The sequence below is a fragment of the Pollachius pollachius genome, assembly GCF_949987615.1.
Source record: "Pollachius pollachius genome assembly, chromosome: 17".
Taxonomy (NCBI): Eukaryota; Metazoa; Chordata; class Actinopteri; order Gadiformes; family Gadidae; genus Pollachius; species Pollachius pollachius.
Window position 1 is genome coordinate 14,017,836 of NC_136950.1, and position 17,370 is coordinate 14,035,205.

General features: G+C 42.0%; 1 protein-coding gene across 1 annotated transcript; it reads left to right on the forward strand.

The window, feature by feature from the left end:
* The first annotated feature begins 198 nt into the window (after positions 1–198).
* Positions 199–15,636, forward strand: mtmr6 (myotubularin related protein 6). Its single transcript, XM_079754321.1, has 15 exons — positions 199–595; positions 3,286–3,417; positions 5,038–5,200; positions 5,789–5,946; positions 6,470–6,598; positions 8,276–8,410; positions 8,956–9,088; positions 9,349–9,458; positions 9,948–10,073; positions 10,551–10,600; positions 10,902–10,995; positions 11,551–11,657; positions 12,511–12,645; positions 13,485–13,611; positions 14,282–15,636. The coding sequence occupies exons 1-15, from the start codon at positions 572–574 to the stop codon at positions 14,729–14,731; spliced, it is 2,073 nt and encodes a 690-aa protein (XP_079610447.1). The 5' UTR covers positions 199–571; the 3' UTR covers positions 14,732–15,636.
* The last annotated feature ends 1,734 nt before the right edge of the window (positions 15,637–17,370 follow it).

Below are 17,370 nucleotides of genomic sequence, written 5' to 3' on the forward strand. Positions count from 1 at the left end.
GCGACCTATTTAGGAAATTCAATACTTAGCTTTTTTATTTGTTTGTTATGTATAATAGTTTAGTGAAGCACGGTGTTAGCAAAAAATACAATTTCTGATGAAGAAATGTGTTTTTCTAAAACCTTAACGGATGTCACGACTGTTCAGATCTTATGTTTTGAAACTCGTAGGCGGAAGTTCTCGTCCTAAAATGCGTGTCAACTTAAGCTCAAATATGACAACAGTCCGCACACAAATTGTTAATTTCTCATCCATTTTCATGATGCCATATTTATTTCTTCAACAAGACTGCCCTACAAATTTTAAAAAGACAAAAATACTTTAAAAATGGCAATTACAACGTAAACCTTTACTTTGAAAGTAACAAGAAGGAAAACCTGATCGTAATCTTTGCTATCTTTACGCGGATGCTGTGGAAAATTGACAATAAACATCATATGCTGCCGACAGAACGATCTCTGAAAGCCCTTTCTCTAAACTGATCGCCCTTTGGTAATATCAATGCTACAATTACATCAATAAGGTGTCGTTTAAGCTTTGCATGAACTGACTGCTGTTTCGATTGGAAGAAATGGAGCATATCCGAACGCCAAAGGTAAGCAGATCGTGGCTATCCAATATAACTGCATTGAATAAAATGGGAGCAGGGCGGCCTTGTGTTTTTTTCTTTTGATTTGTTTGGTGAGTTGTTCCACGTATCTGTGATCACGACTAATGCTAAATAGCTGACAGTGATTCTGTTTATTTATGGGGAATTGCGCACCCATGTCACTTTAATTTCACTCCACGATTTAACTTGCTAGACTTCCCCCATTGATTTCAAGTCGGTTCCATATCTTTGAGTAATTTCTTTATAAGATCTACGAATAACGTCTAGACTGAGGAATAATGATATGCTAGAGATTATGCTTGCCATGTTTGACAGTACGTTTCAGGCTGAGGTCGTTCGACATTTCAGAGATTGGCCCTAAAACTATCCCGTGCAAAAATAAATCATCTCCAAATGATGCCACCCTGAGTCCGTCCGTTTCTGTGCCTGTGTCTCGTCTGTGTGGATTAGATGTATTAGATGGTTGGTACAAACCAAGGAGCGATTAAAAAGAGGCGTGTATGCCATCATTAAGGCTTAAGACGGTGAGTCATTTTGTTTGGGGGTGAGGTGGGTGGAGAGTTTAAATCGTTGCGTTACTTAGAAACACACTTTTTTATTTATCTTTTTTTTGTGTCATTTTCCTGCCCATAAGCTGCAAAGTTGTATTTATAGTTGGGTGTGGATCGATATTTATATTTATGTTTCCTATGAAATAATTAGTTACACCTTACCGCAGAAGCACTATCATCAACATATAATGTGTGCACCTGTTATTGCTGTATCTTTCTCCCCCCCACCCCACCCCACCCCACCCCACCCCCTCACACACGCACACACACAAACTGACACTCTCACTGTCGGTTTACTTCCTGTGTGGCCTGTAGCCAGCCCTCCACAGAGAAGCTTATTCCTGTTGCTGGCTGGCCAGTTGCTTGGAGACCGGAGATAGGCCCAGCCAAACCATTTTATGATATCAGTGAAAGACGGAAACGGATATGGCAAGAGGGGAGGACGGCTCTCTTGATGAATCATGATATAGTGGCAGGTTGCTGCTTCTGCCAATGTTTCTATCTTGTTTATATGAAAGTGGGTCGGTCTGAAAGAACCATTTTGCTGTCGTTCTTTGGTTTAGTTTAACATTTTTGTATTTATTTTTTTCTGCAGAGCAGCTTTATAAGTTTCCCATTAAGTTATTAGCTGCCTTATTGAGAATAGTCGAGACTCGAGCGGAGGGGAAGAAGAATCGGCTCACATAGTAGTACTTAATGAACCCACTCTGTCAAAAGGGGAAGCAACTTCCTCAATTTCTGCAAAAAAGACATGTGAACACAATATCCATGTATGTTTAATAGATTTATTTGAAAAAGGTATTTGTTGAAAAAATAATAAGCTAAACATTAGCAGTGCTACTTTACATAAGCCTGTAATGTTTTCCTAGGCTAATGGCCTCAATACACTGGGATACACTCATACATTGGGAGGCCAAGGGCTCTAATCCATCAATGTGTATAGCCCTAGCATGCATCATTTCCCCAGGAACCTCAAACCACTTAAAATTGCAGAAAAAAAGAATTAATGTGATGTAAATCATGTGATTAGGACAGGGGGCCTTACATGACCTTTCCCTGTTGCTGCATAGAAAGGCAAATTGACTTTCTTATTCATGAAAAAAGTTAAAAGTTGATTTAATAATTGATGTTTCATAGTCAGGCACGTGGGAGAACGTCAAAAGTTGAATGTAATTTGTCTTGTTCAAGCAATCAACTGGACAGGCTTCCCCTGCTAAGTTGAGTCAATGTTTGACCAATGTGTGTGTTTTGTTGAACCGTTTCACGGAAGCCTTCGTATTTAAAATGGCTACTGATGGAATTCTTGGCAAATACTTTGAAAACAACTACGATTTGTGAGTTATCCCTGTATCATAGTCTCAGAATTGTTTTAGGAAGAGCCTTGAGCTACACATTCTGTATGAAAAGGACTATACAAAGGAATGATTGAGGGTGACGATGGTCATTATTATTTTCTTGAATAAAAACAACAGCGGGGAATGTGTGACTCATTAGCAATGAGGAAGTAGTGTCATTGTGTCAACTTTCACCATTTGTCGTTAACCAAGTGAAAGATTATGCTAAGGCTAGTAGGAATGAAATTCTTTAAGCATTGGCATCTTGCTTTAGAGGGTTGGGTTTGCGATGTGCACAGCGAATGTGTTTTGGCTATTGTGGCAGGCGTTATTTAGGACATCCCTTTGTCCCAAATCCCAAGCTGCCTGCAAAAGGCAGAGCTCCGGCTGCACAGCTCCCACCACCGCTCATTCTCCATCTGTTGGAGGACTAGTGTCCTCCACCTGCTGAGCTGATGGAAACCAAATAGATGTGCTTCTGATGACTGGGTGAATACTAGGGTTGTGGTTTTTAATCAGAGACAGCCTCTTCATTTTTGTGTTCTCAGTAAACTTTTCTTGCAATCATTGAAGGTCAGTTTAGCAACCAAACCAATACGATGAATCTTAGATGTTATGTAGCCGATATTGCATTCATTAGAGGAACATTAGAGATACTTTTTTACTTCATCTTTAGTTTACAGTTTACTGTAAAACAATTCACTTTTTGATAATCGAGTATTTCCTGTGTGTGTGTGTGTGTGTGTGTGTGTGTGTGTGTGTGTGTGTGTGTGTGTGTGTGTGTTTACAGGTGGAGCAGGTTCGCCTGCTGGACCGCTTCAGCAGCAAGTCAACGAGCGGCACGCTGTACCTAACGGCCACACACCTCATTTTCGTGGAGAGCAACCCCAGCAGTCCCTCATCTGCAGCACAGGAAATATGGGTCAGTGTTGTCGGTGTGTGTGTGTCTGCAACAGGGGATTACCCGTTCTGCACTGTCGGAACAAGGATATTGCAACATCTAAGATGTCAGCCAATCGGGCCAACCATGTTGTTACAAAAGCGCAAAAGCATAGCCCTGATTAGCTTGAGTTGGCACTATGGCAACAAGATTGGTTTGTGCTGTAAACGTATGGAGCCCAAGTCACTGTCAATAGAAGTTGGTAGATAGCTTTGCCGTGGCAACGCAACTAGGTCATGCTATAAACTAGTGGATCCCAGATCATCCGCTATTAACTCACACGTAAACTGCCAGCTTAGCCAGTAAAAGTTATTTATTCCATTTTATTGACTCCTTAATGACTACACTGAGAGTCTACTGGAAAGTAAACAAAAGGTGTATCGCTTTTGGCAATCATGTTTCCCTGTTTATAAAACAAGTTTAAACTACATAAAGCAAACAGAATTCCCAGACAGAAGAGCACTTTAAAGCAGGAACTTCCTCTGCAGTTAAAAATGCTAAGATCAGCAAAAACCTGTTCTCTGCTTTTTATGCTGTGTCCAGTAAACCTGTTTCTGTTACTTCTTTTGTTAAGGTATTTGTTACTACCTTAAATCACCGCTCTGGGCTTTTGTTTTTGTGAACAAACACAGACTATAAACAAAAGAGTGTCCCTATTTAAGCTTAAACCATATATACCATTATACCAAAATATTAGCAGCATATAGCAATATCAGCATGGTATAAACAATCTGACAGTGGGTTAGTTCTGCATTTTATGACCACCCATGTGTAATATGTGCAGACATGTTCGACAGTCTGCCTGACAGACATGCAGAAGTACATTAGTTGTAGTAGTGATATTCTCGAAGTTGACAAAGCATTATAATGGAGTTGTTTCACAATACCACAAATAAGCCGCTCCGTAGTATAAGCGGTATCTTATTATGTGTCTTTTCCTACAACCCAAATACTTGCATGTAGTGCCCGATGCTGGCGTGAAACCATAACGAAATAGTTTGAATAGTAAAATATTCCTTGGCAACGTGACCATCTGCAACCATCAGGCACTGCCAGTTGTCTGATGGTTGAGTGGGCGTCTGAGTAATCAGAGATGATACCGGTTCAAGCTTTAGTAAAACCCTGAACTTTTTGACTGATTTAGGGAACAAGGCATATTTTATTTTGAAAGCAATTCAGCAAAATGCACAGGCTTTGAATTATCGTTCATGGACTGAGAACACATTTTGGTAAGGATTGTGGCCTTCCTTGTTTTTTAGTCAGTTCTGAAGTGATGCCGATGTTTATTCCTTTACGAGGACACATTTTACTCGCAAACCTCTTATGTTAATGAGCATGTGGGCTTAACAACCTGACGGCATTAGGAACTTTATGAAATCTTTAGTGTATGCAAAATCTACCTTTAAGCCACTACGGAAAATAAGCTGTGCTATATACCTTTTTATTTATTTTTTTAAAAACGCCATTGCACAATGCAGACGATTGATCGATCAAGCTAAACCTAGAACTTCGCCTGTTTGTCTGTATATTCACAAGGCTCTCTGATACATTGCTGCAAAAAATAAAATCCCAGCGTCCACCTCTCTGGTCCTCCTCCTCCAGGTCCTCCACCACCACATAGCCTCGGTGGAGAAGCTGTCCCTCACCACCACGGGCTGCCCGCTGGTCATCCAGTGCCGGAACTTCCGCGTGGTCCACTTTGTTCTCCAGCGGGAGCGGGACTGCCACGACATCTACAGCTCCCTGCTGCGCCTGCTCCGACCCGGTGGGTGGTCTGTCTGTCTGTCTGTCTGTCTGTCTGTCTGTCTGTCTGTCTGTCTGCCTAACCCCTAACTGCTCCCGACGAGCTGGCTGTCGCCTTGCATGGTTGACTCCGCTGAGGTGTGTGCGTGAATGTCAGGCAATATTGTAAAGCGCTTCGGATAAAAGCGCTATAGAAATGCAGTCCATTTACCATGTCGGTGTGGCCTCCACGTTCTACTCACAGTAGTGGTTGGAAACCTAGTCCACGGGATATGAAACTGATTCAGAGCGGCCGTGGACTTATTCTGATAATTATTTGTCGTGTGTAATTGTTCTAAATGAGGTTTAAAGACATTTGATTAGTTACCAGAAGAAAAGCATGTAGGGTTCTGTTAGGTCATAGACAAACAGATGCAGGTTTGCTTAAATATTGACATAAACACACGCACATGCACACACAGGATTTTTTATCATTATGACTCCAAGTCATGTCATTGTGGAAGCACACCATATGCATGCTTCTGCTATTTTGTAATTGCACATATTCTGAGGTGGATTATTAATGGTGAACTCAAGGTCTCCCTTGCTTTCTCTGCCTCTCTCTCCTCAGTCGCCTATGAGGAGCTCTATGCGTTCTCGTACAACCCCAAGCAGAACGACCAGCAGCGGGAGGAGGGCTGGCAGCTCATTGACCTGGGGGCGGAGTATGAGAGGATGGGCGTCCCCTGTGACCAATGGCAGCTCACCGACGTCAACAGAGACTTCAAGGTACGGGCGCTCCGATTGGACCTATGATATTTTTTTCTTATTTATATTTTATTTTTCCCACTAGACAAGGCAGAGGTATACACTGTTCTTTGGCTAAGAACACAAATGAAAAAGTGTAAGAAAAAAGCTAAGATCAGGTCGAAAACACTTCTAATCTGTATTCTGTACAATAAAGTGTGCATTCAAAATTCTTTCTATGGTAGCGTTCAAACAATGCTTGCCTCCATGTCATATACAATGTTCTCCAGCAGAGGGCATCACAGACTCAATTTAGTTGTCTCTGTCACCTTGCTATAGCTGTAGTAGTCCCTTCTTTAGGACCTACAGCCATCTGTTGTCCACCAATCTATTAGAAACCCTAATCAACATGGCCTACTTTGATTGATTGATTGGTGTGTGTGTTGATGATGATTGTATTACTGCTGGCTGTGCAACAGAATGCTGGGGATAAAAAAAATGATTACCTTATTGTGTGTGTGTGTGTGTGTGTGTGTGTGTGTGTGTGTGTGTGTGTGTGTCCCAGGTGTGCGAGACGTATCCGCGGGACCTGTACGTCCCCATCACGGCCAACAAACCCATCATCGTGGGGAGCTCCAAGTTTCGCAGCAAGGGCCGTTTCCCCGTGCTCACGTACTTCTACCAGGAGAAGAAGGTACCGCAGATCACCCTCACTATCTGTCACCCTCTGACAATGTGTTGCCTCATTCAGGCATGCAAACTCGTTACCATTTGCCGTTTTTGAATGCAAAACATCTATGTGGTTTGTCTAGATCCAATGAGAAGAAGGAGGGGGTCAGAGAGCCAGTATAGCATGTTTATTAGGGCACTTACATTCTGCTTTGGTCCGAATCAGGAAAATTTGTTGACGTCGTGCCTGGACCTTGGTTCAGTTTGTTGTCACAATGTAGATTGAAGAGCGGACCAACATTTGTAAACATGGAGTTGTCGCGAGTCTCAAGTTGTTTAGTGTTCCAACAATGATCAGCACATTTCGTTAAAAAAAAAAGCAACGTGTGGATGCATGTTTTATTTATGATGCACTTCCCGGACACACAAACACATAGACATATATGTAAATGCAGGATTGTTTTGGTCTGTTGTGCATTCTCTTCAAAACAGTCCAAGACCGCCCCAAAACAGGTGGTCTCAGACCCCCGAACAGGGAAGCCTAAATACTAGTCATTGTTTAATGTAAATACAATCAACAAATCAATTTACACAATAAAGAATAAGCATTGTTTAGTGTAAGGTGTTAAAATAGTAAACACTAATCAACATGGCCTACTTTGATTAGTGATTGATTGGTGTGTGTTGATGATGATTGTATTACTGCTTGCTGTGTAACAGATTGCCGGGGATAAATAAGATAACCTTACATATAAATGAATGCTACGTGAATAACGGTATCAAAAACTATCTTACAAACTGCTATTATTACTTATTAGGCTACTACTTACATTAAAGTATGTCTTTGTACTTTATTTTGCTTAATCTTGTCACTCTTGCGGTTTGTGAATAGCAGCAGATTATTCCTATACATGATCAGATATGAACATTTAGAATCCTATTATGTAAAAGACTCTCCCTCCCGTGGGGCATGGGTATCCCGCCTCACGCGCATTCGTATCGGTTTTTTCTCCCCTAACCTGTTGGCATGTATTCTCATCCCCTGCTGAAATGTTGGCTCTTATCTGGTATCTGTCTCCACACGAGATTTGAATGATGAGTACGAGCCCTAGAAACATTTAACATGCATATTCTGGGAACTTTACTAGCCACGATGGAAAGAACAGCAAAGGCGACAAGGCAAATGCATTCTATAAACCAGTGCTTTTCTGCCTGTGTTAATGCAGATAATAATAATAGAAAATGAAAAAGTTTGACATTGTTCAGTAAATATATTGTATTATGGGTTGTTATTAATTCAAAAGTAGTGTTGCTTTGTGCATTCCATTATTTATTTTTCATTGTGATGTTTTCCATTGGTGTGTTAACTTGTGTTTGCTAAATTAAAATTATTATGATGCAACCTACCCATGTTGCACTAGTGATTGTGATTGAGCAGCATCGCCAACAAACACAGTGGTTCCACTTTATTTTTAGTTTGTAGCCCGCTCAATGCAAGTAATGACAGTAATGAGGGTAATGACATTTTGTTAGGTCCCTAATCTAACGTATTTGATAATGGTTAGGTGGATTTTAACTTTGGTTGACATGCTTACATGCAAATACTTAATTTAGTTCCCTGCCATGTGTTTTTACGAATGATGCCAGGTCAAGTGAAAGTTGAAAGGTTAACTAATGTGAACACTGCTCTGATTTGACGCAGGCGGCGGTGTGCCGGTGCAGTCAGCCGCTCTCCGGCTTCAGTGCCCGCTGCCTGGAGGACGAGAGCATGCTGCAAGCCATCAGCAAGGCCAATCACAACAGCCGCTTCGTCTACGTCATGGACACCAGGCCCAAGGTACCTGCCAATCAGGGCCATCGGAATCCAGGATAAGATATTAAATGATTCATACAACTATTTTATTTCTTAATACAATTGTTTTATTTAAATAATCGTATTGACACCTGATATATTTATTAAATAATAGAAATATGATATTAATACAATTTAAAGAGAGACGCTAACTGTACGTTCACACCAAACGCCTGAAAGATGCAAAACCGCCAAATAGCTCAACACGTAACGCTGTCAAAAATATTTACAGCTCAAATCGCTCTTGCGCGTATGTTTACTGGCACGCCGGCGAGAGACATCTACATTCTGATTGGCTGGCGGTAATTTACAGCCGAAACGCTGTACTCAGCTCATTTGCATAGAGCTGACTTGTTTTCAACTCTCATTTACAGGTTTACAACTTTAAAGCAATCGCTCAAATGTTTCATTGCTCCTATTGCTTTATCGCGCAGGTCTAATAGAAAGTGAATGGGCGTTTATCGCTCGAAACGCTTAATAGCTTTTGGTGTGAGCGTACAGGAAGACATTTGTTGTTGTGCTCCCGCTAGCTCAATGCGCTAGCCAACCGTGCGGCGGGGAAAGGCTACGAGAACGAGGACAACTACTCCAACATCCGCTTCCAGTTCGTGGGCATTGAGAACATCCACGTCATGAGGGCCAGTCTGCAGAAGTTGCTAGAAGGTTAGACGCTACAGAAACACGCCCACATAAAGACATATGACCATTGTGGTTGTCATTCAAACCTTTTTTTTATGTATCCGAAAAATGATTTGACTTTGCACTTGCATGATTCGATTCTGAAAAAGTTAAAAATTAACCACTTGAATTATTTTTGAGTCTTAGACAATTTTGATACTCAAGTAAAACAAAAGGCAAAATAAGTACAACAAATTATGAATTAATTAAAATATTACTTTATCTTTGTCTCGCCTTCCTTACAGTTATTGGGAATCGCTCTCTGTCCATGAGCGACTACCTGATGGGAATCGAGGGCTGTGGTTGGCTACGACATGTCAAGGCAGTGGTCGATGCCGCCATTTTCCTCACCAAGGTAGGTCCATACCCCCATCATTACGCCACACACTTCCTTGTGCAAGTGTGTGTGTTTGTATTTGTGTGTGTCGAGACTAGGGGTAAGGATTCACTGTTGAATATGGCAGACCAACAAGACTGAAAATAGATTGTATTGTTAAAATGAAATGTCATTATTTAATTTATAATATATATTTTTTTTTTATGAAATTGTAGTTCACAAATTTAGAAACAAAACATGCGTTTCCAAGCAATGTCCAGGTCAATCTATTAACCATAATACATTAATCTACAATCATAGCCGATAATGAAATGCCGGAAAAAGGGATATAAATTCTTTATTCTTAGCCTAAATGCTGTGTCCAATTTGCAATGAATTAACATTTTCCCTAAAAATGTTGCATGACAACTATGCAATAATTCTTATTCAACCCTTCTCAGAACAATTTCAATAAAAATGTATTATCCTCTTGTTTATTCTAAACGAACGTCTGTGTGTCTATTCCAGGCCGTGACTGTAGAGGGCGCCAGTGTGCTAGTGCACTGTTCAGACGGCTGGGACAGGACGGCGCAGGTGTGCTCCTTGGGAGCCCTGCTCATGGACCCCTACTACCGCACCATCAAGGGCTTCATGGTACCTTCTCACCACACACACAAATCAAACACACTACTGAAACGGATGCACTCACAGATATAAATCTTCAACTCCTGTTGTTGGATGAAGATTTTTGTTGGCCAACATGTGGAATTATTATTGGCCTAAGTTAGGTGTTTACCTTCTTTACTTTACATATTGATGAATACAATGACTTGGATCTTGGCTTTGACAAAAGACTATAAACTGTAATGGTTTCAAGTCGATATTTTTAATGCATATGCACTGATAATTTCTAAGATGTCTTTGCTTGGCAGGAAATGGGGTGGAAAACTGCCGTAGAATTGTGCTGATGTTGGAGTCTTTCATATAATCTATAACTGGCAGTCAGTAGTTATTCAGATTCTGATGTTCTGAGGATGAAAGCTCTTTAGAAAGCAAACACTTACTCCTTAGTGTCAGCTCAATACAGGAGTCACTAATAGATCTTAAAAAAGCATTTATTTTTTTTTCTAGGTACTGATCGAGAAAGACTGGATCTCATTTGGTCACAAATTTGCAGACAGGTGGGATGGCTGCTCTTATTATTTTCCCTTCACATAGTTCAAACAGTATTTTATTTTCGACCTCCGCAATTATACCCACCTTAACTTAACATTTAAACCATCCGTGGATTTCAAGCAGCCTCTCACAAGATAATAACTCATCTCTCTTCTTTCAACCTTGTGAATGTAAAATCGTACATTTGATGCACAGCTGTTTTTATGTATCACACGATTACCATTGGTTGTGTAACATATGTTTCTCTGGCATTACAAACAGCATTTCTCTGGGTCTGCGTGACACTTGTTCTTGTCCTGTTGCTAGGTGTGACCAGTTGGACGGAGACCCTAAAGAGGTGTCCCCCGTCTTCACACAGTTCCTGGAGTGTGTTTGGCAGCTCACCGAGCAATTCCCACAGGTGTGTGTGTGTGTGTGTGTCCTTTTTATTGTATTGCTCACATTACATGATTCGGGGAACCACTTAAAGGGGTAGTTCGGAATTTTGGACATAGGGCCTGATTCCCAAGTTAGCCTCGGTGTTCTTTATCATTGGAGACAGTTTTCAACACATTTCATTCAGTCCTACTAGTTGCAGAGTTCCCTCGTGCTAGGCTAGCGCACGGCAACGGGCAATGCTAGCCTGCTAATAAAACTGTCTTACCCACTCCACATTATACCCGAGGTAAATCAATTATAACGTCAGACTATAGATGTAAATGTCTGTGTTGATAGAATAATGTTAAAAATAAAACTAACCTCGCATCGCATGAATCATCGCATTTTGAGGGACTACTTTCTCAGCAGCAGCGGAATTTAACCTATGTATAGGTCCGCCGCTGCCGTAGCCTACTAAAATTCCGAACTACCCCTTTAAAGTGAAGGAGGATGTATCGGATTTTGATGAATGGTTGTTTGGTCATTGAAGTGGCCTGATCTGACACGCCTGTGATTGGTCATGTCTTTTATCCCTCAGGCGTTTGAGTTCAGCGAGTGGTTCCTGCTGCAGATCCACGAGCATGTGCACTCGTGCCAGTACGGCAACTTCCTGGGGAACAACCAGCGGCAGAGAGAGGAGCTGCAGTGAGCACACACTCACTGACTGACTGACTGACTGACTGACTGACTGACTGACTGACTGACTCAGGGTATAGTTTGAACGTTCAAATACATGCACCAAGGTCAATAGAAAGACACCCTATCTAGCCGATATCAATCCTTGCGTACCAAAGATATAACCCAACACCTTATCGTTGCTATCCAGTGTCCATTACTTGGGAAAAAGAAAAAAAATGTGCGGATATATTAGTAGTATTTGACCAAAGTCAAGCTGGCGTTACGCTGTAACATCGAACGTTGTGTTGTTCGTCATTGATATGAATGGCTGGGTCAGAGGCAGGAAGTGCATTTCGTTACTTAATCATCAGCCTACCGGACACAACGTTTATTGCAGCAATGTGTGCACTCACTTTTTCCCTGTCGTTGAAGACGTGGCCAAATTCTCATCGCACTTAATCTCATGAAAGATGAAGTGCTCTGCTTAACTGCACTCCAACCCCACCGTTATTTGCCTGTGCCCTTCTCCGCTCCCACATCTCAAATACATAAATCATGAGCCCTTATTCACTTAGTGTTTCTTGAGTAAAGAATACGCTGTACTTATTCAAACAACCAGTTCTTTATTTAGCCTGGCATTGCAGCTCTTGCATGGCAAACAACCAGAGGCTTTCTCCGGTACGGCTGTGTGTTCTTCAACTGCTCTTCTCAATACTTCTCATTGGTTGTATATTTGTGAAACCCACAGACAGACGTTAAGGGGGAACCAATAGTATTGATTCATGAAACTAATAAATAAAATATCACTTTATCAAGATATAAGGTTTTCCCCAGTCAGCGATAATGAACTCTCTCCCTCTCTCCCTCTCTCCCTCTCCAGGCTGAGGGAGAAGACCCACTCTCTGTGGGCCTTCCTGATGGAAGAGCAGCAGAACTACCAAAACCCTTTCTACAGCAGAGCCTACGGGAAGACAAACCCTGTTCTGGAGCCTTCCACCCTGCCCTACCACTTCAAGTCAGTACCTCCTGATTTATGGGCTTGTTTGTTAAAGGATTCCTATTGGCTGAATACGCTGTTGTCAGCTAGTCTTCCTGGGGTCCTCAAATAAGACGGGCAGACGGAATCCATGAATACAGTAACATGCTATCAGTTGAGGTCAAATTAAGATGCAATAGGTTGAATACTTTCAGAAATTATTCCTAAAAATAAAAAAACAGAAAGATGTGAACAGTGTTATTTTAAAATCACGTCTGTCATCCGTTCTTGGCTTTTAAGCCTAGAACTAGTCAAGCTGCCTGTTTCAAGCAGTCATCCAAGAGGTTTGGCACTGTCAACTTGCAGTACTGGCGCCGCTGACAGATGTAAATGGATCTGGGGACAGGATGATGACAACGGACTCTCTGTCCCTCTCTGCACTCATGCCATGCTTGATCTACTGTCTACACACGCTCTGCGCAGTGATGTGTTTTATTACCACCGATTATTGATGGCGGTCCTTCACACATAAACAAGCAATAGAAACCGAGCAGGAGGGTCTGGTCAACAGTGAAAACAGATTATACGGTGAATAGAGATGCATTTAGTTGAGTGGCAGGTAAGGGTTAGGCAGTGAATGGACGGACACGTTGTTGAGCAGCAGGTAGATGTTAGGCAGACACATCTTATGAGGGCGCAGTTAGGGGTAAGACAGTGAATAAAGAGACATCTTATGAAGGAGCAGTTAGGGGTTAGGCAGTGAATACAGAGAGAGCTTATGAAGGAGCAGGTAAGGGTCGACAGACTTGCTCAAAGATCCTTAGAGATTGAGTATTCATCTAACCACGTGCATTTGTGATGGTGTGTGCGTGTTGTAGGTTCTGGAGGAACATGTACCATCAGTTTGACAGGTCCATGCACCCCCGCCAATCCATCCTGAAGACCATACACACCCTGAAGGAGACGAGCCTGAAGAGCGCGCAGACGCTTCGCGCCCTGGAGAACGTAAGATCTCACCGACACCTTTACACCCTCTCGAAATGATCCCCCACTTCGGATTTACTGCCCGACTTGCCAAATATGTTGCAATAACTGCAAAGCTAATGGCTGAGTGTTGCGACTTGCTCTGTCCGTTGTTTAAAAAAATTAAATGTCCCTTGGTGCCCAGTCGTGTCTCCATCAAGTCATAAAAGGATGTGAACATTATGATTTTTAAATCATGTCCGTCAGTCGTTCTTGGCTTTGCAGCCTAGAAGTAACCTAGCTGTTTTAACGATTAATCAAATTCAAATTGAAATCGCGATGTGATAGAACGCGGTATGCAAATTGTTTGTTACCGTTACTGACTGGAAATCAGTATGATTCATTTATTTTTATTTTACTATTCAATAGTTAAATAAAGAAGTTAATCTCAACACATCGGCCTGGCCTAAAGGAAAGAGCAGTTTTTATGTTGACTGCTTCCAATGTTGTGTTAGTCATGCTAAAGAATGATTTATTTATTTTTTAGTGTATAATACACAACATAAGGAACTTAATCAATTATAAAAATCGCACATTAAATCGCAATCGCAATATTGGTCAAAATAATCGCAATTAGATTTTTTCCCCAAACCGTTTGATGCTGAAATACCCGTCAGTGCTCAGTCTCCCTCCTCCCTCGTTCCCTCCCCAGGAGCTCCAGCAGCTGGGCGTGACCCCGGTGGTGTCCTCCGCCCCGCCGCCCGCCCCGTCGCCCTCCCCTCCTCTCCCGAGCCGGGAGCAGCACCAGCAACGCTCCCTGACCAACGCCAACCCCAACCCCGTCCCCCCGCGCCCCAACTCCCTCATCCTCGGGGCCCCCCAGGTCAGCCGCAAGGAGGCCCAGCAGGAGGAAGAGGAGCAGCAGCAGCAGCAGCAGCAGCAGCAGCAGGAGGAGGAGGAGGATGAGGAGGAGGAGGAGGTGGGAGAGGAGGCCACGGAGAGCACCGACACGGACCGGACCGTAGAGGGCAGCAGCGGCACCGATAGCAGGAAGCAGAGCTACGGCGAGCTGGAAGGGTCATACGAGGACGGCGACGAGATGACGAAGGAGGAGCCGGCCGTGGTCAGCCTGGAGTTCGGCATGGCTCGGATGACCTGCTGAGACCAACTCAAGGGGGGATAGGGGGGATAGGCCAGATGGATGTGTGTGTGTGTGTGTGTGTGTGTGCGCGTGTGTGAGGGCACCTGCCCATGTGTGCTTGTGTCGGGAATCTTGAGTACATGATAACATTGTGATTGGGCTGACTTAGGCTGAGCAAGGGTGATAGAAAGCGTACTTCGACTGTATAGTATAAATCTCTATTATATGCCGCATTATTATGGCATTTACTGCACTCGGACAAATAACTTGTTTTTTTATTCATGTCAAATGCACTATAGTTAATTAATGAACAAAGTAAGAGAATAAATGGATATAACAATGAAAATAGAAAGGCATTTCTTTTGTTTTTATGGTAAAGTTGTATCCGATTTTACGTGAAGGTTTCTTGTATTTTTTGTTACTCAATTATGCATTGGGAAAACATCCAAATGATCTGGTTTTTGACTAGGCTTCAAAATATGTTGGCACCAGATTGATTTAATTTCAATGGCGCCAGAAAGATTTCATTTAGATCATCATATAAATCCAACCTTATCTTGTTTACAGAAATCTACAGCAATTTATTAAGAAATGACGTAACTTTATTTCCCAATGCTATAACTCCAACAATATTATAGCCTGTCAACAGTTGACAGTTGTTTGGAGCAGTACTCACATTGATTGGATGATCTGATTATTGACTCTCATTGATCCTGTAATCCCATTGGTTGTTATTCTAGACGGGAGGTTGGTAGCTGGGTTTCCTGACCTTATTTGGGGTCAATGCTATAGAGTCTCACAGAGGTCACTGGGGACGAGGGGGCTGTTCTCTACATATATTGTGTTATGGCATGGACGTTCTTATCCGGGTCTTGAGTGACCATTTACACAATCTAAAACATGACTCAAATGAACTGTTTAATAAGCAGCATAAATCAAGAAAAATAAAAATGATTACTTCTGAAAATGGCTCCCTTGTTGAGAAAGCCAGTACTTTACAAATGCCAAATTGCCTTTCTCCTTGGGGTAGGGATCAGGTTGTGGATAGGATGATTATCTTTAAAAAGGTTCTGAGTTTGATCCCTCATGAACAAAGTCTAAAAGTCTATTCTTGAGCCTAACAGTGACTTTCTCTTATTTCTCCTTTCCTTTGTTCTCTGCAAGTCTCTTTGGATAAAACCGTTGGAAAGATTGGAGATCTTAGATTGGAAAGTCCCATGTCTCAATCAAGATTTGATGTCATATATTGTATTCCTTGGACACTTCAACCTCCAACAAAAATAAGACACAACTCCCAAAACAACAAAGCAGACTTATATCATATGTGGGGCAGACAGCCAGTAAAAGGATGACATCATGGTAAACACCTTAGGGAGGGATAGATATCCAAGGACACTTCACAAAGAGATTAGTGAGACAAAATACATTTTTACCACCTCTCATAATATGGTGGCCACGGCCCCCCCTGGTCAGAGGTTTGCCCCCCCGCTGGCCCCCCCGAGTATGAAAAAATAAAATAAAATCCTGAACGGAAGCGGTCTAAAATGAAATATATGGAATATTACACTCAAAAGAAGTGGCTTTGCTGGGCTCCGCCCCCCACCACAGGTAGCAAGTTATTTGGCTTGCGCTTCCACCTGCTGATGGGTCAGCTCTGTGTGTGTGTTACCGGCTGGCTTATCTTGTGTGCCTTGATTAGTCAATGCGCCACAGGTGTGCAGTCTCACCCAGAGTAATCAGCCTGACCCACGACAGGTGAGGCTGCTTAAACCAGCCACAAACCACACACACATACTATATCATGTAAACTCCCTCCCTGGATTCTGATCCTTATCATTCTTAAACAACCTTGAGCTGTATGTGTGTAAAGATGTGTACACATCATACTCCTGCATAAATTCAACGCCTTCATATCATATCAATATCTTCATGATACGTATATCATGGCAGAGTCGAATCGGTTCCTGAGCTAACCTTCACATCATAAGTTATCATAGGTAGCAACGTTATCACATTATCATATCCCCATGAAAAAAATAAATATATTTTTAATAAAATCGAATTCAAAACTAAGGTACTTAGTTATACTGATCTTTTCAGGGTTAAACAAAAATCAATTCCCTGCATTAGCTCTGGATCTTTCCCTTCCTCATTCAGTATTTATCAGTTGCAATTTGTGTGTCAGTAACTGATTTATTGTATGGATTGAGAACCGCACTATAGAACCGGAACCGCTCTGTCAGTTGGACATCAGCAGAAAGGGGTTGACGAGGATTTGATATTCAATCGATTGGAATCATACAATTGCCCCCTCCTTAATTGGATTGTTATCGACGCAAACTATATTAAAATATAGATGAGAGATGCAGGCCTGTGTTACCTTGTCAACAAATATATATATCAATGTTGAAAGGAGAGCCCATACATGTTTGGCAGCGGGAAGCAAATTCCAATAAACTTTCACCAGGCTCATATCATATCTAAAGAAATTCAGTCCGCGCCAGGCAGGCATCTAGTCTATCTCTGAGGACTCCTCGCATTGTTACATAACGTAAACAGCATTGAGTACCCTCACACCTACAACTGTACTTCTCTGTGCATTTACCAGGTTCTGCTTTTGTGCTGCAAACATTTCTTCTATTATAAAATCATGCTGTAGT

Excerpts from the sequence above, each read along its gene's own strand:
- mtmr6 (XM_079754321.1), top strand. The coding sequence starts at position 572 with ATGGAGCATATCCGAACGCCAAAG. Across the intron at positions 3,418-5,037 it reads CTGCAGCACAGGAAATATGG|GTCCTCCACCACCACATAGC; the intron begins GTCAGTGTTGTC and ends CTCCTCCTCCAG. Across the intron at positions 10,601-10,901 it reads GGTCACAAATTTGCAGACAG|GTGTGACCAGTTGGACGGAG; the intron begins GTGGGATGGCTG and ends TCCTGTTGCTAG.